General features: G+C 45.7%; 1 protein-coding gene across 3 annotated transcripts; it reads right to left on the bottom strand.

Annotated features, from left to right (window-relative positions):
* Nucleotides 1-667: 667 nt before the first annotated feature.
* On the bottom strand, nt 668-23,877 carry LOC118425946 (histone-lysine N-methyltransferase SETD1B-A-like). 3 transcript variants are annotated; one of them, XM_035835116.1, is made up of 19 exons: nt 23,622-23,875; nt 23,362-23,531; nt 20,156-20,344; nt 19,427-19,610; nt 18,688-18,842; nt 17,062-18,108; nt 15,982-16,635; nt 14,419-14,574; nt 13,723-13,932; nt 12,999-13,098; nt 12,047-12,280; nt 11,270-11,429; nt 10,785-10,928; nt 9,048-10,611; nt 8,069-8,204; nt 7,021-7,199; nt 4,175-4,306; nt 2,958-3,215; nt 668-2,269 (listed from the first exon to the last, which is right to left on the bottom strand). In XM_035835116.1, the coding sequence occupies exons 1-19, from the start codon at nt 23,689-23,691 to the stop codon at nt 2,096-2,098; spliced, it is 5,916 nt and encodes a 1,971-aa protein (XP_035691009.1). In that variant the 5' UTR covers nt 23,692-23,875; the 3' UTR covers nt 668-2,095. The 3 variants fall into 3 exon arrangements, with proteins under 3 accessions (XP_035691009.1, XP_035691010.1, XP_035691011.1); XM_035835117.1 differs by having other exon boundaries at nt 23,646-23,875; XM_035835118.1 differs by lacking the exon at nt 668-2,269 and having other exon boundaries at nt 3,211-3,331; nt 23,622-23,877.
* Between the last annotated feature and the right edge of the window lie 526 nt (nt 23,878-24,403).

Below are 24,403 nucleotides of genomic sequence, written 5' to 3'. Positions count from 1 at the left end.
TTGCCTGTGGTGGTAGTGCTATGTCCCAATTGCCGGAAAGTTCCATACGTAGCCCCCCTTTTCTGTTGAGGGTGGGATTCTCTGATATATGGCCTTTCTAACTCCCCGTTCAAACCAGCGGGCATCACGGTCTAGGATGCAGACATGAATATATAGTGTAGGTGGCGCTTCTACTTGTGGCTGCCACATAGGCTAGCCCCGTAGCGCCTGAGTCAATGTCTTCATGTTGCAGAATATCACCATGGTGGCAATTGTTGAGCACAAATCGATCGCTACAGTGTCGAATGGCCGGCTAGTGGCCTCAATTTGAGAAGTCTTGGGTTCGATTCCCGGCTAGATGTTGTGTCTTTGCGAGTGGCACATAATACAACTTTCCTCACCCCAGGTTTAAAAATGAGTACCTCGCTCCAGGTGTTAAAATGAGTACCAAGTGTCTAAGTCGGCTCACCCAAAAGTGCCATAATAATCTACGTCAAGATTGAGGGCACTCAACAAGAAGAAGAAAAAGTGTAAAAATCACATCGGTTGGAAGGCAAAAGGAGAGTTATGGTCTCCGCCCCCAACACCGTGCCCCAGACACAGTGGATAACAACCCACTGCCCCTACAGCCTGCAAAAGGCTTTCGGACTACTTCAACCCTTTTCCAGTCAATACAGAAAGCAAGAGATTTTCTGTGATAGGAAATTTGGTTTAATACTGTACAGAAACATATAATACATCACATTCTATACAAAATAGCGTCAGGACCGCATCCTCACTTCTTACCTAATTACAGTGCTTATCGGCACCGCATAGGGAAACTATGTACATGTGGCCTGACAGTTCCTGATACCTGCCTGGCCAGGAACTCTGTTCACACTTCACACAACAGCACAAGATCCCAAGCAATTATTGTTCGACAACACAGGGACTCGTCAGCTGGTACTGAAAATGGTCTTCCTTCAGGAACAAGCATGGCGCAAATACTGCAGCCAAGCTCGGAAATCGGACAATTTTGCAACGCCTGGTTTCAGTCTTTTTACGGGACAACAACATTCGGTAAAGAAATATAAAAACTGAGCCGACAGTCGTCTGTACATAATTATATAGAACATTTCAGGCACACGTGGTGTTTCACTGGTGCTGCTTCTCACTCACAGGAACATGCTGGAGCTGTACCAAGGTCAAATTTACAAGGTCAAATGTTGTCAAGGTCAAGCCAAGGTCATATCTCATCAAGGTGATGTTTTTCAATGACCAAGGTGGCATAACTTGCAAAGGTCAAATCTTAAGGTCATATATCACCAAGGTCACATTAACCGACTTTCTGCTCAAAAGGGTATCAAAATACTTGTAAACATTCAAAATTGAGAAAATCTTAGAAATATGACGTCTGAACTATGATAACAGTATTTACAAGTTCAACAAAGGTCAACACACACGTACATGGTTACCAGGCCTGGACTGACCAGGGACACATACAAGCATCTGCACAGGAAATTCAACTCATGACAGGAATAAAGTTCTTTTCATCCTCAAAACAAAATCGTTATTGAATAGTCCTCTTTTTTGTAACACAAACAGCGAAAATATATATATTTATATATCTGTATCTCTCAATGTGTGCCCATACAAACACATCTCTTCACGTTCTGCAGTCTTGGAGAGAAGATGGCTGCTGACGGCCCACCCGTACTGTAACCATGGTTACCAGAAATGAGCCAATCAGCTGACTGGACAGATCGCTGGAAAACACGTCCAACTCGCGCTACGGAATTTACTACCGTCCAGTTCTGTTGGCTCTCGAGTTCTGTGTCTGTGATGCTCCAACCAACCGATAAAACAGCACAACTTGGCGACCACACACGGCTGCAGTGCTGTGCAGTTTGCTTTGTTGCTGAAGAACACCACATTTTTGGCCATCAAAGTTATGAAGTGAGACAGTGTGCCAACCAACCTAACCCTGGGCAAAGTCTCTGAAAGAGGAACAGTGGCTTGAATGTCCTGAACGCCTTCCCAGTTCTTAATTAAGCTTGTTCCTATTTCAGTTTTCGGCACTGCACAGGCAGGGAATTTTCTCGTCTTCAATGGTGAACTTGTAGTCGTTAGTTTGTTCCTAGTTCAACGTTCCCCGACAGTTTTCTGCGCCGCACAGGCACGGGATTTTCTCGTCCTCGATGGGGAACTTGTAGTCGTAGGTGATCTCCTCGTTCACGGCAATGTCTCGCCTGGAGTAGATCACGATCTTCTTGTAGCCCTCCACAGTGATGATCTTGGCGTAACAGTTCGGCTGGAGGGAGATGGGAAAGATGGAATCATGTTAGTCTGGCAGGAACACAAACAGCCACATAAACTCACTCACTTCTGTCACTTTGTCATTTCTCACTTAGTCATGCTCACTCACTCACTCACTCACTCACTCAAACTTTTCTGAAGATTTTATGGCCCTATACTCATGTTTCAGTTTAATGAATCTGGACAGGCTCTACTCATGTTACAGCAGTGGCTGATGAGTACTCATGTTACAGCAGTGGCTGATGAATCTGGCCAGGTTTCCGTTCTTGGTGGCGTCGATGATCATGTTGTGGTCACTGACCTCACTCACTCACTCACTCACTCACTCACTCACTGACCTCACTCACTCACTCACTCACTGACCTCACTCACTCACTCACTCACTCACTCACTCACTCACTCACTCACTCACTCACTCACTCACTCACTCACTCACTCACTCACCCTCACCACTCACTCTACAACTTTCCAGAAACTTTCCTGGAAGACTACAGCTTTCCTGGAAGACTCTACAGCCATCTACTCACATTACAGCAGTGGTTGATGAATCTGGCCAGGTTTCCTTTCTTGGTAGCGTCAATGATCATGTCGTGGTCACTGACCTCACTCACTCACTCACCCTCACCACTCACTCTATAACTTTCCAGAAACTTTCCTGGAAGACTCTACAGCCATCTACTCACATTACAGCAGTGGTTGATGAATCTGGCCAGGTTTCCGTTCTTGGTGGCGTCGATGATCATGTCGTGGTCCACGCGGAACAGGTAGCTACTGCCGATGCCCTGCTCCTCGTACCGCCGCTCCCGCTCGTCCGCGATGGTCTGTCGGATGCACTGCCCCACGTACTCAATCACCATCTCCTCCGCAGCGATCGGCTCCAGCGCAAACAGGCCCCAGTCGTGGATACGGCTCTTCCGGAAGCTCAGTTGCTTCTTACGGAACTATAAAACACAAAACAACCAGTGTTTATTTGTTTGTTTATTTAGATTGGCTCCAGCGCAAACAGGCCCCAGTCGTGGATACGGCTCTTCCTGAAGCTCAGCTGCTTCTTACGGAACTATAGGGGCAAAAACACAACATTCAATTTATTTAGATTGGCTCCAGCGCAAACAGGCCCCAGTCGTGGATACGGCTTTTTCGGAAGCTCAGTTGCTTCTTACGGAACTACAGGGGCAAAAACAAAACGTCAAATGTTTGTTTATTTAATAGGCTCAAGCTCAAGCCCAGTAGTGGACACAACTCTTCCAGAACCTCAACTGTTTTTTACCGAACTACAGCAGTACAGGGGCAAAAGAAAAAATTCAGTTAGTGCTTGTTTGTTTATTCAGGTCGGTTCCAGCACAAACAGGCTCCAGTCATGGACACAACTCTTCTGGAAGACTTAGCTATTTCTTATGGACCTACAGACCCCCCTTAAAACAAAGCATTTGCTTATTTCAGATTTCCATGAGTTTATGCTGCTCCAGCAGCCTTCATCAGGCATTTCCCTGACAACAGCGCCACCATGCAGAAAGAAGTGGCATCACGCCCACATGATGAAGACAGCTGAAACTGTCAGTGCAGAAATCAAATGCGGCACCAGTTTAGCTACTATTCTCCCACTAGTCATAAAACAAAGGTGACGATGAGTACAGTACACACATGTACAGGGAGATGTTGCCCTGCTATTTCCTTTCACTGTAGAAAGAACAACAACCCATCATTTCCAATTTCTGCTTTTGTACATCACAAAATGTACTTTGTGTTATTTGTGGCCATGGCACTAAGTAGGGCTACCACCTGGTTAGAAATGACAAACATGAATCAATTTTTAAAAAAGGGCACAAATAATTTCCAGGGTCCGCAAAATACCACCTGTAAGATTACATTTGTCTTTAACCTAAACATGACCTTGACTAACCTTGAGCTGGTTGAACCTGAGAAGGTCGCTGATGTCTCCGCACGAGGCCCCGAAGCTGGCCAGCAGCCGTCTCTGGTTGGACCGTGCCTCCCGTGAGGACTGCGTCGCCTGCTTCGCTTTGTTCTGAGATTCCTGGGGACAGAGGAAAACACTCGTCAAACTCTTACAAATAACCAGGAAGAATACATGGCTTTCCTTAAGACTTTTGTAAAAGATTCTACAACCTTCCTAGAAGACTTACCACCCTTCCTGGACGTCTCTAAAACATTCCTGGAAGCCACTACAACTTTCCTGCTAGTCCCTAAGCTAACCTGAAAGTCCTTAAGGCCTTCCTGGAAGTCTCCACAATAATCCTGGCAGTCTCTACAACTTTCCTGGAAGTCCCTACAACTTTCTTGGAAGTCTCTACAACTTTCATGGAAGTCTCTACAACTTTCATGGAAGTCTCTACAACTTTACTGGAAGTCTCTACAACTTTCCTGGAAGTCCCTACAACTTTAAACATATCATATCAATGGTTTATTCAAACATACATATACATACATACATGGACATACTAAAACAACGTTGCAGCCTTTCATACAATGCTGTAAAACTGGCTGAATTAAGTTAGTTTTAGTCTTAAAAGCATCTTAATATATACAATATAACATATTTAACAATAATTGCTGCACACAAAGGCTTACATGAGCAGTAATCAAGATTCCATGTAGTAGTCATGTGACTATAAACAGGCTATAAATCAGTATTTAAGAGTGTGGACAAGTATGGAATAGCACTGTTTCTGTACCTATCATGTCTGGCAAAAGGTATGCTAAGCTCGAGCCCTCGTTTTAAGTCTCTGTTGTGAACTTCATTACGGGTAGCTGGCAACCAGCTTCGAAAAATGGGTGAATTAAACATGGATTTCGCGAACTTAAGACATAGAAATTCTCTTCTTGCTTTTAAAGTGTTCATATTTAGCCTACATAGAGCTTCGGTATAACAAGTATATTCGCTGCCCAGAATGATTCTTAGCGCACGCTTTTGTATGCGTTCTAATGCATCCGATTGTTGACATGTTAAACCTGGATGCCATACTGGGGCCGCATATTCCATGATAGGTCGGACATATAATAGGTAAATTTCACAGAGATCTTCAGTGCAGACACCAAAGCGTTTTAGTTTTTTAAGCAAAAAAAGGCGACAGCTTCCTTTTTTTATAATGACGTTAGTATGTTTTCCCCATTTCAAGTCCGCAGACATCCAGATACCTAGTATACAGGCATCTTCAGTGTACTCCAAGGCTTTGCCATTCAGTAATAACACAGGGGGTAGAGGGGGATCCTTCATGAAGGAAATACACATTAATTTGCACTTATCATCGTTCAATGTCATACGGTTTTCGGATGACCATGTATCTAGTTGGTTAATTGTTGTCTGCATTGAGCTCTCTTCACTGAATAATCTACTCTCTTTTAACGACAGATCATCAACATACTTCCATCTATCCAGAAAAAATTGCATTGCATCATTCACATATACTAGAAACAGGATCGGCCCTAGTTTTGTCCCCTGTGGGACACCAGAGGCAAGTCTCTACAACTTTCTTGAAAGTCTCTACAGCATTCCTGGAAGTCTCTACAACTATCCTGGAAGTCTCTACAACTATCCTGGAAGTCTCTACAACTTTCCTGGAAGTCTCTACAACTATCCTGGAAGTCTCTACAACTTTCCTGGAAGTCTCTACAGCTATCATGGAAGTCTCTACAACTTTCTTGCAAGTCTCTACAACTTTCCTGGAAGTCTCTACAACTTTACTGGAAGTCTCTACAACTTTCTTGCAAGTTTCTACAACTTTACTGGAAGTCTCTACAACTTTACTGGAAGTCTCTACAACTTTCTTGCAAGTCCCTACAACTTTCTTGGAAGTCTCTACAACTTTCATGGAAGTCTCTACAACTTTCATGGAAGTCTCTACAACTTTACTGGAAGTCTCTACAACTTTCCTGGAAGTCCCTACAACTTTCTTGGAAGTCTCTACAGCATTCCTGGAACTCTCTACAACTATCCTGGAAGTCACTAAGCTTTCCTGAAAATCCCTACAGCCTTCCTGAAAGTCTCTACAGTATACATGGAAGCCACTACAACTTTCCTGGAAGTCTCTACATCATTCCTAGAAGTCTCTACAACTATCCTGGAAGTCTCTACAACTTTCCTGGAAGTCTCTACAACTTTACTGGAAGTCTCTACAACTTTCCTGAAAGTCTCTACAACTTTCCTGAAAGTCTCTACAACTTTCAAGTCCCTACAGTTTTCCTGGAAGTCTCTACAACTTTCCTGGAAGTCTCTACAACTTCCATGCAAGTCGCTACAACTTTCCTGGACATCTCCAAAACTTTCCTGGAAGCCACTAAAACTTTCCTGGAAGTCTCTACAACTTTCCTGGAAGTCTCTACAACTTTCCAAGCAGTCTCTAAAACTTTACTGGAAGTCTCTAAATCCTTTCTGGAAGTCTATACAACTTTCCTGGAAGTCTCTACAACTTCCATGAAAGTTTCTACAACTTTCCTGGACATCTCTACAACTTTCCTGGAAGCCACTAAAACTTTCCTGGAAGCCACTAAAACTTTCCTGGAAGCCTCTACAACTTTCCTGGCAGTCTCTACAACTTTCCTGGCAGTCTCTACAACTTTCCTGGAAGTCTACAACTTCCATGAACCTGGAAGTCTACAACTTCCATGAAAGTTTCTACAACTTTCCTGGACATCTCCAGAACTTTCCTGGAAGCCACTAAAACTTTCCTGGAAGCCACTAAAACTTTCTTGGAAGCCACTATAACTTTCCTGGAAGTGTAAATAACCTACCATGAGATCATCCTCCGGCTTCTCCACCACACTTGCGAGCCGCGCCCGGTGCAGGTACTTCGTCTTCTCCTTGAAGGAGATCTTGTAGAACCCTTCGCTCCTGGCGCAGCCTGTTTTGTGGTCCCCCAGGGTCGGGTCGTCTTTCCGCCGCTTGCGGGGAGGGTTGGGAATTCTGGTTGGTGAGACGTGTTAAGGACTTAACCTGGCCTGATGCTGAAAAGCAGCTATCATACAGCAGTTCATCAAGTATACAAAATACCAGTTATTTTGAAGTTTGAAAGACAGGAAGATCTGATACAGAAATAACCAGTGTTAAACAATGCATGCAAAACCAGTGTTCTGAAAATGATTTCATTAGGTTGGTAGGTCATAGGAAAGTAGAGTTTTCTAGTGTGCAAAATACCCACTTGCACACTTGCACATTGCAACCACTTTTTGCTTGGTGCAACTTACTTCTAAACTCAGGTGGCACAGGGTGCAACTTAAGATTTTGAGCCTCAGAACTTGATTTTGTTGTCAATTTACTTGAATGAAATAAATGGACTGAGGCAGCTCTGTTTCATATCAGCCAAACATGTATGCCTTGTGCCTTTTTTCAGAAATTAGTGAATTGTAGGTGATGCAACTTGAAATTCAATTGTGCAACCTAGTTTTTGCTCCAGGTTGCACACTGTGCAACCTGGTTCAGAAAAGTATTTTGTACACTGGTTTTCTTTTACACAACCAGTTAGTCTTATCTGGTGATGTTTTGATACCGCAAAAAAGCGTCAACTTCTTCAGCTTAACATATAGCGGTGAGAAGCAGAACTTCAGATAGAAGCTCTGAGGAAGATGTCTCAAAGGCATTAAAACATCAGCAGGTTAGATTAAATGGTTGTGTAAAAGAAAACTCTACTGTCCCAAAACCTGTGCTACTATGATATTCTTGCCAGTTTATGTGAGCAGACCCATAGTTAGAAAGGATATGAGGATGGTAGACCCACTATAATAAACATTCAGAACCTGTGTTATTAAGCTATTCCTGCCAGTTTGTGAGCTGAAAGGATATGAGGATGATAGACCCAGTGGGTGTCGTTGAGCCAGTCCACCCCACTGTTATCCTGCTGCAGCAGGGAGTCGTAGCTGCTCTGCAGATATTTCACATCCTCCAGGTCGATCCCAGTCTTCAGGAACTCGTACAGGACCTGCACATGTAGGACACATGGAGGTTACACCAAGTATTTTCACTCAACCTCAAATAGTCAGTATTCTTTTGGTAATGCAACCTCAAATAGTCAGTATTCTTTCTGTAATGCAGGGCTCGAAATTCATTTTTGGGATTAGGTGCACTGGTGCACCCAGCTTAAAAAATTGGGTGAAATTTTTGGGTGCATTACTTAAGTTTAAGTAATAACCTAATAATAAAACTTAGTTACAAGCTATCAAATTCTTAAACAAGTACCAAGACAGATATTTCTATTATCTTTCTAACACTTAGATGTCAAGAATATGACGTATACTAGACATTACTTTGATATCTTTTCCTACATAAACCTAAGAAAATATTTGGGTGCACAGCTATAATTTTGGGTGCACATGCACCCAGTATTTCAAGCCCTGGTAATGGTTTTGAACTCTAGACGATTGATTGCTAACAATTTTGTATTTCATTTAGTATGGTTTCCTTTATCTTACTTTGATCTAAGTATTTATTCTACAGGACCTGCACCTGTACCACAAGGTTACACCAATGATCATGAAAGCTCATCGTGTTGGTACACAAAGGTACGGATTAAGGTACGACCAATCCCTTTAGAATGTAAACTTGCGAGAGTTACAGACACGTGATCTTATTAACACGTGATATTGCGGATAGATGACATCAGTAATTGGTCGAAAATGCTTTTTAACAGTAGAATATTGGTTATAATTTGATTGCTATTCAGTTTGTTAGGGTTTTCTTTATCTTAAATAAATCTGACCAAATTTTGTATTCTGCATGTGACATGACAGTTGTAAGGTTAAAGAGTAAAGTTCAAAGTTCAAACCTCCATCTCCATGAGGTTGTCTCTGGGGTTGAACCTCAGCGGCTCGGGTTTCACGGCTTCCTCCTTGATCTTGTTGGTGATCTGCTCTCGGAGAATCTGCTCCTTCTCCTTCTCTGCAGTTTTCCGATGCTGTTTGGGTTCTTCCTTCTCTGTCGTGACCAAGTCGACCGAAGGAATACTAACTTCGATCGGCGCCTCGTTTTCCTTGTCTTTGGGTAGGTCCTCTATGGGGAGAGGTTCTGTCTTGATGTTCACGGGCAAACAGACAGGGGGAGCCGCTACAACAGGCGGCTCCTCTGTGCGTGTTTTGGATTGTTTGTGTGTGAGAGACGGCTTGGCTGGCGATGGAGGCTGCCTGGCCGCGTAGTTGTGTTCGGGAAGCGGTGCTGCGTAGTTGTGCTCCAGCATGTAGGGGCAGACTCTCTGCCGCGGCGTCCGCTCCTGAGACTCCTCCAAGGAAACTTCCGGCTCGGAAGACGTCTCAGTCTTCTCCGAATCGCTCCCTTCCACGTCGACGTCTCTCTCAAGAGTTCTACTCGCCGCGAGCAAGTCTGCGACGGTCTGCTTCGACGGGGACAAGAGCTCGTTTGCCAGGACGTTTGCCGTCTGATTGTTCGCTCTGGAGAGCAGCTGGTCCTGGTTTGGCAACATGTGTTGTACGGGAGGCTGTACAGGTCTTGGCGGGGACTGGAACCTGGGGAGCTGGCAGTTGGCCTGCAGCATGCGCAGGTGTTCCTCACTGGTGATGGGCAGCCCGGGATGCAGCCTGGCGGGCGGTAACGGCTCCGTACGGGCGGGCTGCTGGGGCGAGAGTAAACTGGCAATGGAAAATTTCCCCTGAGAAGCGAGAAGTTGAGGAGGCGTTGTCGCGGCGTCCGGTGGAGCGGCGGGAGGTTCGGAACTGTCGTCCTTGGCGACAACGTCTCTCTGCATGGCCTCGTGAGTCACGATGTCCGCGAACTGGGCGAGGAGTGGAGGTAAGGACGGTACGGGCAAGCTGGTGGAGGGCGATGGCGGGATTCCACGCCACGGGGACGACGGGATGGCTGTCGCTCCCGCTCGTGTTGGCGCCAGGAAGCCGGGAACGGCCGCCGGGTCGGTCGGGAGTTGTAGGGTCATCCCCCGCCCGGGAGTTCTGGGTAGGTCGATGTTCCCGCCCGGCGTTCTTGGGAGGTCCTCCATGGGGAATGGCGATGACGGCAACACCGCGCCGGTCGCTTCCGTCATGAACCCGAACGCGCTCCTCTCGGGAAGCTGCAGCGTGGGTCGGACAGGCGAGGCTCCGACCCTGTCCTCCGGTCCTGCAGGCACCGCGGGGATTCTGTGCAGGTGCCTGAGCTGGAGGTGAGGATCCAGCATAGACCTGATGTCCTCCCCGTGTGCGACAGTCGCTCCATCTACGGGGAGAGTCCTACTGTCGCTGCCGGGGATCAACACGCCCGGTAACTGTGGCGATGGTAACCGTGGTGACAGTACGGAGGGCGAGGTAGCCTGTTTGCTGTAGGCGTGTTCCGGGGTTGCTAGGCCCTGTTTCCTGGCAGCCAGTGTTGGAGGGGGCTGGATGCTGCGGAACAAAAATCATGGAACCTCTGTCAAAAAAAGTTCAAACGCACTTTAAAAAGACAAGGTGATAAATGAATATCAGCTAAAGAGCAGAAAAATTCCTTGGATTGTAGTCCTCCACAGACTGACAGAGTTGGCATCATAACCTGACAATCCCTGACCATGAAGACGTACCTCTGAGCCTGTTCCTGACCAGGAGACACCATAACCCTGGGCCCCGCCTGGTCCTGGCCCAGCTCTGCTGAACGCTGGTGGGAGACCGACAGAGTCGCGTCCGAGTCCAGAACCTGCTCCGAGTCTTCCGCCTCGCTGAACTCACTGGGAGAAACACATGGTTACCAAGGAGACTTGGTTACTAAGGAGACAGGCTTACCAAGGTGACTCGGTTACTAGGGAGACAGGGTTACCAAGGAGACAGGGTTACCAAGGATACATTACTCTGAACCTTATTTCAGCCAACAAAAGTCATATCCTGAAGATGTCTAGCCTTGTTAGCAGTTCTGAACAGAGAGGACTTCAGGCGAAACCCAGTTCTGAACATACAAACTGTACGTGAGGAGAATCTGAATATTCTGTCAGCCAACCAAAAGCATCTCTTGAACTTGTCTAGCTTTGTTAGCAGTTGTGAACATACAAAGACTTGAGGAGAAACGACCCACCGTTCCGTCTCCGTGACATCTGCCAGTGTCTCCTCCTCGTCTGAGGAGCTGAGATAAGAGTCAGAGTCCTCCCCGCTCTCACTCCCCTCACTCTCATCATCAGCCTCATCCTCATCATCAGACACCATCAGCTCATCCTCAGGAAACTCCTCATCTGAGGCTGGAGAAAAAACAGACAGAAGTTAAAGACTCCTCCATACTTAACGAAAAGTATAGGGGATCTACTCAGTTTGAGTGGATCAAACCATTATGGCCTAAATGGGTTACAGAATCACCCAAGCAACCTTCATAAACCCCTAATTTGCCTGCTGATTATGTGAAGTCAAGCTTTGGTAAGCCTGATGTTTCTGGGATAAGAGATGCTGCTACATATTCATCTTCATGATGGTAACATCATGCTCTCTGAACTTGATTTTAAAAATAAAAGAAGATTGAATTGAAAACTACAAAGGCAACATTTGCAAGCAAAATACATAATTACCTTCACATGCTATGTCTAGCCTAACAAACTACTGCTCTGTTTATTTTTCCTCAAACACATTCATTGTCCATGATGACCAGCCCCTCTCTCCTACCTGCCAGTTGCTACATCATGTAACCAAACACCACAGGGTGTCTGCTACATTACGAGTAACCATGGTGACAGACGTCTGGTACAGGTCATTGACCTTATTTGTTTGGAGGAGAGGAAATGTAGCAAAAGCAATGTTTCCCTTCCATGAAGGTCACAGAAACATAAATAGTAAGATGAAAACTTGCACACAAAATGAGAAGTACCGTCAGCTTCTGCGAGGTCCTCGTCCTCATCATAATCCTCATCCTCCTCTTCCTCATCCCCATCTTCATCATCATCATCTTCGATGATGCTCTTCTGTTCCTCCTCCGGGCGTGGCGCTACCCTGACCTCTGACCCTTCGCTGTCCAGGCTGTGCGCCCGCCGTAACAGCGGCGTCCCGTGGCGCGACAGGTCTGAGTCCTGGCTCAACATGTCCTCTTTGTCAGCGTCTGAGTCTGGCAAACAAACAAACAAACAAACACAAATGTTTAACAAACTTCCCAACATCAGGCTAACTTGAAGCAGGGCCCGAAATTGTTTTTGGAAATACGTGAACCACACCTAAAAACAGATGCTAACTTCAAATTTCCTAAACAGCTAAGTAGTACAACAAAGCTCTTCTGACATCCAAATGTTGAGAATATTCTGTATACCAGTATACAATGGTACCTTAACATATGCACCCCAGGCCCACACAATAGTCTAGGTGCACTGGTGCATCAACAGTGAACAAAAGGTGCTTAGTTCCAAGTTGAACACAAGTATTTTGGCCCTGACCTGTTTGTCATTGACCGACATAAAAAATGTTGTTAAGGCCAATATTTTGTTTCAGCAAAGGTACTGCAGGTAGGTAAAGGTAGCCTTTTTGAGGTCATAGGGACTGTTACCCACTGTGTCTGGGGCACAGTGTTAGAAGGCAGAGCCCATCCCTCTCCTTCCACTGCCTTTTACCTACCGAACCAAAGTCAGTATGCATTTTTACACCTGGGGTGAAGGGAGTGAGGAAGCTGTGAGGAGTGAGGAAAGTTGTGTAAAGTGCCTTTCCCAAGGAAACAGGATTGTTAGCATGACAGGATTCCAACCCAGGACCTCTGGGTTCTGGACCTAATGCCCTAGTTACCCCATGGTAACGTTTTGGACCACTCCAATAAGACAGAGGAGTCTTAGCCTTACCTGATGCTGACCCGTCGTCCATGGAGGGAGACGCCAACCGGGACCTCTTACGGGGGTGTCCATCCTCCGCTGCAGGGGAGTCTGGGGGTTTTCTCTTCATCTGTGGGGACAAACATCATCATCATTATCATCACAGAACATGCAGTTCTTTTCACCTTCTACCTGCTAACTTCATAGCCAATTAACAATGTGTAGTTGAATGGCTAATTCTGTGTGGTAAAGATTTAAATTACCTAATGACTATTAGCCATTTCAGTGTCTTTAATTGGTCTCAAAAATAGAGAAATTATGCATTTTTTATCAAAATTCTGCAACTGAGCAAGGAATCAAAGACTAAGCTGTCACACAGAGAAACAAGAGGTACGAGTCAACAGAGCTTTATCACACTCTAGTCTTTTTACATGAGCTACCATCTTTTGGTCTTGAATTTCTTTCAAAAATAGAAAATTGCTGCATATTGTGTTACATTAATATCTGCAATCTAGCATAAAAGTAATGTCAAAGATGCCACTCAGACAGGTAGCAGAGCAAAAGTATCATCTAAGCTGCCACACCGAGAGGACTACAAGTCAGCCGAGCTTTAGCAAAAATCAAAAATAGAAAAATAATGCATTTTGCTTTTAACATTAATATCTGTAACTTAGCATGAAAATAATGTTTAAGATGCCACTCAGACATATTATCAGAGGTTTAATTTCAAGAAATTCTAAAGAACAAGGATTACCTTGAAGGAAGGCATCCGAGGCATGGCTGCCCTTATGCCCAGACCAAGGCCCCCTAGCCCTGAGGGTCCGAACGGGCTGAAGCTGTCCATGTTGGAGATACTGGGCAGCGCCGCCGGCTGCTCAAACAGCGACTTGCTCGGCTTCGGTTTGACCTTGACCTCTGGCTCCACGACCTTGTCCTCGTCCTTCTCTTCAGACTTAACGGGAACCTGGAGAAAAGAAGAAAACATCTTTAAGAGGTGCACAGGCTGAACACAAAAAAATTGTCAAGACCTGGATAAAGTTTTCATTAAGTTGAGGTCTGTGGAAACTTACAGACTTTCTTTAAGTTTCTTGATATTTTTTCTGGAAGGCTCTATTATTCTCCTTTACATCGTACATGACCTACCTTGGCTTTCTCTTCCTTTATTTTCATGTTTATCATGATTTTGTTTAATCCGAAGAACCAATCATACTGAGTCTTAAACAAACAACCAACAGTTTACTTTTTCCTTTAAGAAGTGACCCACCTTGGTTTCTCCTCCAAAATTCTATACATGTATTTCATCTGGATTTTCTTAAGGCCCAGAACTTACTTTAAGTATTCGAGTATTTTCATTTTCCTCCATGGTTTTCAAGTTCATCTAGATTTTCTGAAGACTTAAGGCCAGGAACTGACATTACCATTTTTCCATCTCCTTTAAGAAGCTACCCACCTTGGTTTTCTCCTCCTCCCTGTCCCACCATGTCTCAAAGGCCTTGAAGGCGGAAGACTCCACCATCTTCCTGTTCAGGTCCTTCCTCATGATCTCCTTCAGCTCCCACACGATCCTCTCCATCACCCCGTCGATCGTCTGCTTGTGCGGGTCCACCTGGGGGGGAGGTACAGGAATGGTTTGTTTATTTGTTTGTTTGTTTGTTTGTTTATCAGCTCCCACACGATCCTCTCCATCACTCCATCAATCGTCTGCTTGTGAGGGTCCACCTGGGGGAGGTACAGGAATGGTTTGTTTATTTGTTTGTTTGTTTATCGAAAACGAAGCTGGAAAAGTTGGACTACATCTAAACGCTAAGAAAACCAAAATGATGACCTTCAACCAGAAAACACCTGTCATCATTCGGTCCAAAAGTGGTGATATCGTAGAAAGGGTCAGAAACTTCAAATATCTTGGCTCAATGATGCAGAGTTCAGAAACAGACTTAGAAGTCAGGAAAGCTCTTGCCTGGAAAAGTTGTCACAAGCTAAACAAGATATGGAAATCCAATCTCCCACGCAGGATTAAAGTAAGGTTATTCATTGCCACCGTGGAATCTGTATTGTTATATGGCTCGGAAACGTGGACCTTAACCAAGTCACTCGAGAAAAGGTTAAATGGCTGTTACACCCACATGTTACGCGTGTGCCTAAACGTTTCATGGCAACAAAAGCTCACAAACAAGCAACTGTACCAAGACATACCATCAGTCACCAAGAAAATACAACAGCGCAGATTGAAACTGGCTGGGCATTGTGTTAGACACCCTGAAATCCCTGAACACCATCTTGTACTTTGGGAGCCTACTACTAAAGGAAAAAGAGGTAGGGGAAGACCCAGGGTGACCTACCTAGACAATCTACGTAGTGACACAAGTCTGCATGATACCAAAGAGCTACAAAGGGCCATGGAGGACCAAGTGCATTGGAGGAAGTTCTCTGGATTGGTTCGAGCGGGAGCTCGAACTAAGTAAGTAAGTAAGTAAGTTGTTTATCAGCTCCCACACGATCCTCTCCATCACTCCATCAATCATCTACTTGTGCGGGTCAACCTGCGATGATTTATATGAATGGTTTGCTTTCTCGCTGCTAGCAGGGCTATCTCTAGTTTAAGATGTTTTATTCAACAGTTTCGTGTCATTTTTGGGATGAGTGAGTTATAATTATTTTCTGTCCAAACAAGCAAATTTTCGGGACGGAAGGACAGGTCCTGGAGACAGCTAGACACAACACAATTATTGCCAGAAATGCAGTATATTTTACAATTAAAAGTAATCAAAAAGTAAGAAAGCAAAAAGCAACAAATGATATAGATGCAAGCTAAACATTACGTATGTCACAACATTCACTTTTAACATAGAATTATGCTTGTCTAAGGTGTTATTGGTGGCATTTTCTGTGTTGCCCAGGAAAGGCAGTGTTACTCTTCTGGTATCAAGCGGTTCACATTTAAATTGTGTTATCTGGAATTCAGCCCTAAGATTCTTGTTTGTTTGTTTGAACCTTGGTTGCCATAGAGACTCACCTTCTCCACGGGCGGCACGTATCCGGGCGGCGGCACCGTGGGGTCGAACATCGGGCGCCACGGGCGGAAGGTCGCGCCCTGGCCGAACGGGCGCGGTCCCCGCATCTGCGGCTGGCGTGGCGGGCCCTGATTGGCTGAGAGCGGAGGCGGGAAGGGGAAGGGACCCTTGGGTTGCTGGTTGCCATGGTTACCGTAGTTGTGCATGCCGGGTCGCCACAGACCCATGCGGGCCAGGTGCTGCTGCTGCTGGTTGGGTAACATGGGGTTGGTGAAGTTACTGCTGTAGGGGGGTACGGACGAGGGGGGCATGGGGAGACTGGACACAGGGGGGAGAGGGGGAGGGGGGAGGCCAGGCGGGGGGATGGAGGGGGCGGACGGTTCCATCCCGGGGGGTGGAATGTTGGGAGGGGGGATGTTAGGAGGGGGGACGCTGGGGTTGGGGAGCATGGGGGGAGGGATGTTGGGGGGCGGGAAGTTCGGAGGGGGTACGTTCGGGGGGTAGACTGGAGTCGGGGGAGGGTTGACGACCAGTTTGGACTGTTCGGGGCTGCTGAGGGGGGAGAGACTCATCTTGTCGTCGTCGTCCGAGTCGTTTCCTGAAGAGATGTCCATGTCGCCTTCCCCCTTCTCTTCATCCATCACTGGGGTGGGAACCTGGGGGAAAATACAGGCACTTAGAAAACTGTGATGTGGACACCTGGGGGGAAAATCAGGCACTGATCAAGTGTGCTATGGCCACCTGGGCATTGGGAAGAAAGTCAGGCTTTTGGTATTCAGATAACAACTATAGAATTAGATGACACAAACACATTATTGAAAATAGAAATTACACTTGCTGAATGAAAGATCATGTTCTCCTCTATGCTATGGTCTCTTACCTTCTTCAATAACTTTTATACTGATAAAAAAACAATATTTTCCAAACCTTCAGTGTCATTTCCCAACTTCAAGTTAACCAGATATCTTCCCTTTGTGTTTATTTGTTAATTTTGAAATATTGTGCATGAAAACTCATCATTAACATTATATAAATCATTGTTATAATTTACATTCATACAATAACCTTAAGTGAAGACCTACCTCAGCATTCCTGTCTGTAACCATAGTAACAGCCTCCTCCTCCTTGCCAGCGCTCTTCCCCTTGTTCTTGTCCTCATCACTGTCTGCCAAGGAGCCGGGCGAGATTTCCTCCAGCAGGTCATCAGTCTTGAGAAGCTGTAGTGAGGAGGGGGTGGAGTTCTGGGGAGGGGGGCGGGGGGAGGCGTCGTGAGGGGGCGTGAAGGACTCCAGGGGGGGCGGCGTGGGCGACCTTTCACCCTTCTCCTCCTCGCTGTAGCTGGGCGACATGCCGCCGAGCGCGGGAAACGTTCTCTGCTGCTTCAACAGTAACTCGATACGCGAGTCCAGACTCAGGCTGCCCTTATCCGCGGGTTTCTCACCGCCGTTCTGTGCAGGGTCCTCCGGCGGTTGGGTCGGCGTGGCAACGCTCACCGTGGTGCTAGCGGTGGTAGCGACCACCGTAACTGGAGCGGTGGTGTTGCCGGAGTATTGGGGCGTGTTGCCATGGAAACCAACAGGCGTACCTGAGTAGTAGCTCCCCGGCGTGTGGACTGCGAAATTTGGCGGCTGTACGCCGCCCGGATAGCTCTGCGGAGTCTGTCCACTGCTGTGGAAACTGGACGGGGTGGGGACGTAGCTGGGCGTGCTCTCCGACAGGCTGGGCGTGTTGCTATGGTAACTGTTGCCGTGGTAGCCCTGCCCAGAGTAGCTGGAGGGCGTGTTGCTGTAGTAGCCCTGGTCGTCCATCCCCGCGGGCGGGCGCGGGAACGAGTTGTGGGCGGAGACGTTGTCGTAAGGAGCGAACGCGCCGCCCTCGGAGGACAGTCTCCGCCGGGGGTCGCTGTAGTACCCCTTGTGTCCGTCTGGCCTCGGGGGCTGCTGGTACACACCTGGCGGCACACCTGCAGCACCTGGGGGAACACCTGGCGGAACACCTGGCGGCACACCTGGGGGAACACCTGCAGGGTGCACCTCAGGAGGGACGGGTGGGTACACGGGAGGTACCACGTCATGCCGTGCGGGAGGTAGGGGTGCAGGAGGGAGGGGGGCTTCAGGTCTGTGGTGGGCCTGAAAGAGAACAAGAAAAGCAGACTCACGTTCACGTCCAGCTCTACTTCTTACATTCATTGTCGGGAAGTAATTTCTAACCTCCTGATGTAACAGTAAGTTTTACCAACGGATATCATATTGGAGATCTCCCTACAACCTGCTGGTTTTTAGCTATTTATGAAGCACAATGATGAACTGATAGAACACAACTGTTTAATAAGAGTTTTTCTGGACATTCCTTTTTTCCCTTCGGCATCCAATCTATGTCTTCCAATGCTGGACGACTTACCACTGTGAGTTCAACTGAGTATGTGGGTACAATTTCATTGATTGCTAAACATCATATTCCATGATATGTCAACACAATTCAGACAACTGGCTGCAAAAATGATGAAGAATGAAAATTGATTTTAACAAGTGGGACTGACCCCAAACTGAGAAGCTATAGAGGTTTTCTTCTCTCCCCCTAATCAGAGCACTGACCTCACTAACTGAAATTCAGTGTAGTGGATGCTATCTGAAAAGAGGATTTGTCCAGTTGCATGATAAATTTTACACAACATTAACAGGTTTTTCTCATTGCTCCTGAGCGCTCACCTCAGGTATGATGGGAAGGTTTCGCTGCGGAGGCATGAATGCGTGCGGGCGCTCGTCCAGCGACAAGCGGCGCGGGTCGGCCTTGCTGACCTGCGGCGCTTCCTGGCTCGGCTTGTTGTGCACGATACTGTCGTACAGCTGCTCACGGATCTTCCCTGCAGGGGAGCGACAGCTGTCAATCATAGCAATCATCATGACGAGTAAAACACTAAACTTAACAAGTGTTTTCTTAGTAGTAATTCTGAAAAGCTGGATTTGGATCATTCTATCATTGATTTATATGTATATCAAAGTAAAGTGTTAAATGTCTCAAAAATATTCCATTCTAAGAATATTAGAATTATTGTAACACAGAGTGTATTTGACATAAAAGTAGTGAAGACACTAGCAACAAATAGGTATAGGAAAATGGTGTGTGTTATATCAAGATTTCAGCAAATAGTGATTGAACAATTACAGTTAAAACAATGAAGGGTGCCATTGCTAACAAAAAGGTTTGGTGTGTCTTTTTCAATCTACATGTATATAACCCTTTTTAAGGTTGATCATCCAACTTGAGACATTTTTTCCTAGGCCCAAGCAGAAACAATTCAAACCAACCCTTGGAGTCAATCTGCACAGAATAAAGTGTGGCATTGCTAATAAAAAGATTTAACGGGTCTTTTCAATTGTCTGTCACTTTTTCGGGTTGTCTTGGTAACTCTAGAACATAACATAAGCAAAAGCAATTCCAACCGACCCTTTGAGTCTATCTGCACACTGATGATGTTCCCCATGACGGAGGTGCGGTGGAGCTTGTTGGACGCGTCCTTCGCTGCGGTTGTCGTGGCGAACACGACCTTAGCGAGCCCCAGGTGCTTCCTGGTTTTGGGGTGGTGGTAGATCTTCATCTCCTCGATGGTGCCAAACTTCTTACACATCTCCTGGAGGGGGAAGGGGGGATTATTTTTGATTAGTTACATCTACAGCGGTTGCACCGCAATGACCAAGCCATGATCAGATGGATTTGCAGCATCAAACCCCAGGATGAGACCCCATCATCTAGCCTTCTCATTAAACTTGCCATCCCGGACATCACCTCAGTCTTGCAGTCTCGCCGTCTCAGGTGGTTTGGTCATGTTGAAAGATCAAGTGACTGTATCAACACCATCAACAAACTGAAAGTGTCAGGCAACAGGTCGTGGTAGACCGAGAAAAACCTGGATGGAGTGTGTTAGGAAAAGGAGGGTCATCATGGCGTGCGGTCTTACAGGGGTGAACCCACTGGACAGAGCTGCATGGAAGCGCAGTGTGAAGACTAGCCGACTGCTGCCTACCCGTGTCAGGGATCCCAGCATCAGAATCAAACAATGGATAGTCATGAGTGAGTGAGTTTGTTCATAGAGTTTTATAGAAGTACATAGTATTTACTTCTTATTCCATCTAGCTTAGGCTATTCTACTGCATTTTTGTTAAACAGCCCCCCTACCTGGAGGAACCCAGAGTTGATGTTGTCGTTCAGGTTGGAGAACGTGATCTGGCGGCGCGGTGGGGACCCCACGTAGAAGTCGTCCACCTTGAACTTGGGAACCGGTAAGTCAGCCGGCTCGTTTCTACGCCATAGTCGCGACAGGCGGCGAGGGTCTCGTACGTGAATGGGCGGGTACAGGTCAGGTTTCTGGGCGTGGAGAAAAATAGAGAGTGAATAACAAGTGAATAACAACAGGTAAACAATATGCCTAACTTATATCTATATCCTACATGCTTCATCCCTCTTCTTAAAACAAGTGTAAACGAACTTACACAGTTCTTTCAAAATGTCATAGTTAGTTGATGTCATTAGATATTTGAACAAGTCTGCCTTTGTTAGGTGTGCATATTTCTCTTTTACAAGTTTAACATTAACAAGGGTATTACATGTATCTTTGTACAGAGAACACTCTATAATACATAATGTCTACCTTTACATGATCTAGCCTAACAAACTGCTGCTCTGTTTATTCTTACTCAAACAGTTTCATATATACATATGGTGACCAGCCTCTCCAGCTCTGTCCTGCCACTTGCTATATAATGTACATGTAATCGAATAAACACAGGTAGATTGCTAGTTAACAGACTCAGTGTTTGCCAGACCGTGCCTCTGTGATTTCCACAACAACTCAATTTGTATGTTTTTGGATCTAAAAAAGATAGTGCTGAATTAGATGAACATTATGAAAACAGATTCTGAGGAGAAATTCTGCACTTAAGTACACACAGTTTCAGGGAGTGAATATTTTTGCAGGTTCAAGTTTTCCTTTTTCCTCAGTTGCTCCCATTTTGTAACTCACTTTTTACTGTGAAAGTCCAAGAAACAAGAAAACAAATGAGTGTAGCCTACATGCCTTACAACTGGACCCCAAGCAACGCTCATCGATCCTTGAAGTTTAACAAGTGCATGACTTCAAGCCTGAGCTGCCGATGCCCCTCCATAATGAGTTGCTGATTACATGACCAAATCTAATTCTTCACGGATGAATAAAGGCTAACTGTGCACAGTTCTGACACTAACAGCCCAAACATTCTCAGGGTGTCAAGTTGCTAGGCAACATCACAAGGTTATTCAAGGTCAACGTACTGTGTTTGAAATCTGGCTCTTTTTATCTTGGTAAAGCAAACAGGAGTTTTGCTTGCAGTAGTCACTCAGGGCTTGGAATACTTCATTTCTGTTGTGATGTTACCTTTTATCTCACACTGTCATAGTGTCAAAACTTTTAACTGTGATTTCAAAGAAAACTTTCTTGAAATATACTGCCATAAATCATGACATGCACTATACTGGATGAGAATTTGAGTCAATGATTTCTAGTGCTCAGGGTTGGACAAGTTTTCGAAAATCCACTTGTCCTATCGGGCAAGCACATAAAAAAATTACTTGCCCGAATCAATTTTTCACTTGCCAAAAATTCAAATGTCAGTGTTATATGCATTTTCACTTCCAGCAATGGAATTCTTATTATTAACTCTATTTTTCTATGTTGACCATTGCTTGTTGTTATGACTGTAAAAAGTAACAAGTACATCAAAATCACTCTCAATGGAAAAATCTTACTTGACTGATCGGGCAAGTGGGGTAGGACATGCACTTGCCCAAACAGCACTTTCACATGCCCGGGACAATAGGGCTAGTGGACTTGTCCAACCTTGGTGCTGAATAGCATTATCTTACACTATAATCAGAAACGTGAACAAAAAGTCTCCATAAACCCATGAGTAGTGGAGGGGCTATATATGTTATCAACCTTTGCCTTTGGACATTCAGCTTTTTACATTATGTTGTTTTTAAAGTTACCCTCAGTCTAAGTTTGTTTCTACATATGACAGGTGGAGCCATATGGATAAACATAATAAAGAGGCTTCCTGTATGTTATTAATTCTTTAGATATTTGTTGACCATTGACAAGTTTGACAACTTTTTCTTCCTTTTTTACTCCTCAAAATTGGAAGCCATTTTACCACACTGATTTGTAGACACACTACATGTATTACATTTCCAGCATAGTCCTGGTAGGGTTAAGCAAGGGTACCTTTTCGAAATGCTCCCTTCTTTTTCTGTCATCTTCCATTGAAGTGAAGCATGACTCTTGTTAACATAGTTGTAATGTATTTGTACATTGCGTCTTCACTACAGACTGCACTTAAGCAAAACACAGTAACCCCGAAGAAGTTTTCAATAAATTCTTAACCACCCCCAAGAGGTTTCTGTGCGGCACACACCAGCATATACTCTCTACCATGTCTTTAGGGGTAGCCTGACTAAAATCGTGCTCCTAGTGGCCGACCTTACAGTTGCCACCGCGAGGGGTCATTAACCCTAGCCACTGAGAGATTGTGTAAACACAGGCTACCCTAGGGGTAACATCACTCCACCATCTTCCCAATAACCGGGCTCTGGAGATGAATGGAAGGTCCTTAACCCCCAAAATGTTGCCCAACTTGATCACCGATACAAATTTGCTGCCAAAGGGCTACTTCAGCCAGAAGAAGGTTAAAGGTAATGCTACAAAAGATCTGATTTTTGTTGCTTTGAAAAATGTCAGAACCAACACTCTGGTAAACATTCTTGACCAATCCTCTAACATGTGGCTTTGTTAAAATTGTCACATGCGTCGAGGTTTCTCCTGACACAAGCTAAGGAATGCATTCTGGTCTATTTTCCAAGCAGAGGTTTGGGTTTTGGGTTCTGAGTGGGGGCTCTGCTACATAAGAGAGGCAGGGGCAAGAAATCCCAGCCACTGCTCACCCTGGTCAAGAATGCGTACTTAAGTATTGGGTATGCAGAGCTTTGTCAGCATTTATGGGTACTATTAGTGTAGACAGAGAAGTGGCATGTGCTATATGGGAAATGGGTGTGAAATAGAAGTTGGTAGGGTGCCTTGATCTGCAACTGATTTAAGTTTAAGATGATCTAGTTCTTGGATTTGTCTTGGAACTTAGATACATCTTTGAAGGCATTTTGGTAGGTACGCAGCAATTCAGGTAGTCATGAAGGGGCCTAAGGGACCCACGTGTTTGAACATCTTCTTCCGAACTTGGTAGACTTAAGACTTCTTGAAAATGTCTTGAGATTGTGATGACATGTAGCTGAGCACTGTGTCGCCTTGCCAGACATCTGACATCGTCAGCAAGTGCCACAGCGCCCCCCATACGTACCCCCTGCACGACTCCATCGTAGCGGTACACCTTGTCCAGTTTCTGCTGGTGCCCCTTCTGGAGGGCCGGGTCGACCAGCAGCTTGTAGGCGCGCCAGTGGCCGTGGTGCCCCGCATGGCCGCCCTTCCTGTCCCCGTGACCCCCTCGCCGATCGGGCAAACCGTTGAGACCTGAAATAAAACATCAAGAAGGCGTCAGGCTTCGCCAAGGGGAAATTAGTGACGAGAGATCGAAACCAGGGAGGGAGGGGGGTACGCAACTCTGAACACATGAATCCAACCCACTGTTGCTCGACTCCGGTTTTCGGGACGCATGCACTAAACTATCCATCGTTCTGGACTATCGGCTGACTCCTGGTCTCAGGGCGGTCACAGCGCGACCAGCGACGTCGACACAAGCCTGGCGGCACGAGAGCCTGGACGCAAAATGTGCGAAACTCGTAACAGTCCGTCGGTCCTTTCCTCAGCCATTGCAAACAAATACCCAGGACCGCGAGACCGGGGAGTGTAAGCAGAGCACGCGGTTCGATTGTAGATTCGAGTCAAAGTGGACCGCTTCAAAATGCGTCTAAAAGAGATAAAAGATATATGTGAGTATTGTGTATTAAACAAAAATTACAAGTTATTATTTTATGATTACAATTAGTAAACGTAAAAGGTGTCCAGAAAATATAGTATATGCAATATATTCGTAAGTATGGCTGCCAATAGTTTTACTCATGTTCTATCTAATACAATACCTCGATTGGAGTACAAGGCGGTCTGTGATTGGTGGCGCTAAATCCTTAGCGAGCGGGCAAAATTATTCAGCGAAGCGCGATTATCCCTCTACTTTGCAAGTGAAGCCCTTTAGTGTAGGACATGTGTGTTTTGTTTGTTTGCGGTGCGGAACACAAGCGACGAGAAGTTGAGAAAACGGCGGGAAAAGACGCCGTGTTGACGAGACTACGTCGAAGCGGAAATGCCGCCATTTAGGCCGGTGGCCAATCAGACGCACCCTTACAAACTGGGCTGCGGCTCACCAACACATTCATCATTCGCGA

This window comes from Branchiostoma floridae, chromosome 11 (assembly GCF_000003815.2).
Source record: "Branchiostoma floridae strain S238N-H82 chromosome 11, Bfl_VNyyK, whole genome shotgun sequence".
Lineage (NCBI taxonomy): Eukaryota > Metazoa > Chordata > Leptocardii > Amphioxiformes > Branchiostomatidae > Branchiostoma > Branchiostoma floridae.
Note: the sequence above shows the minus strand (reverse complement) of the source record. Positions and strands in the feature narration are given on the sequence as shown.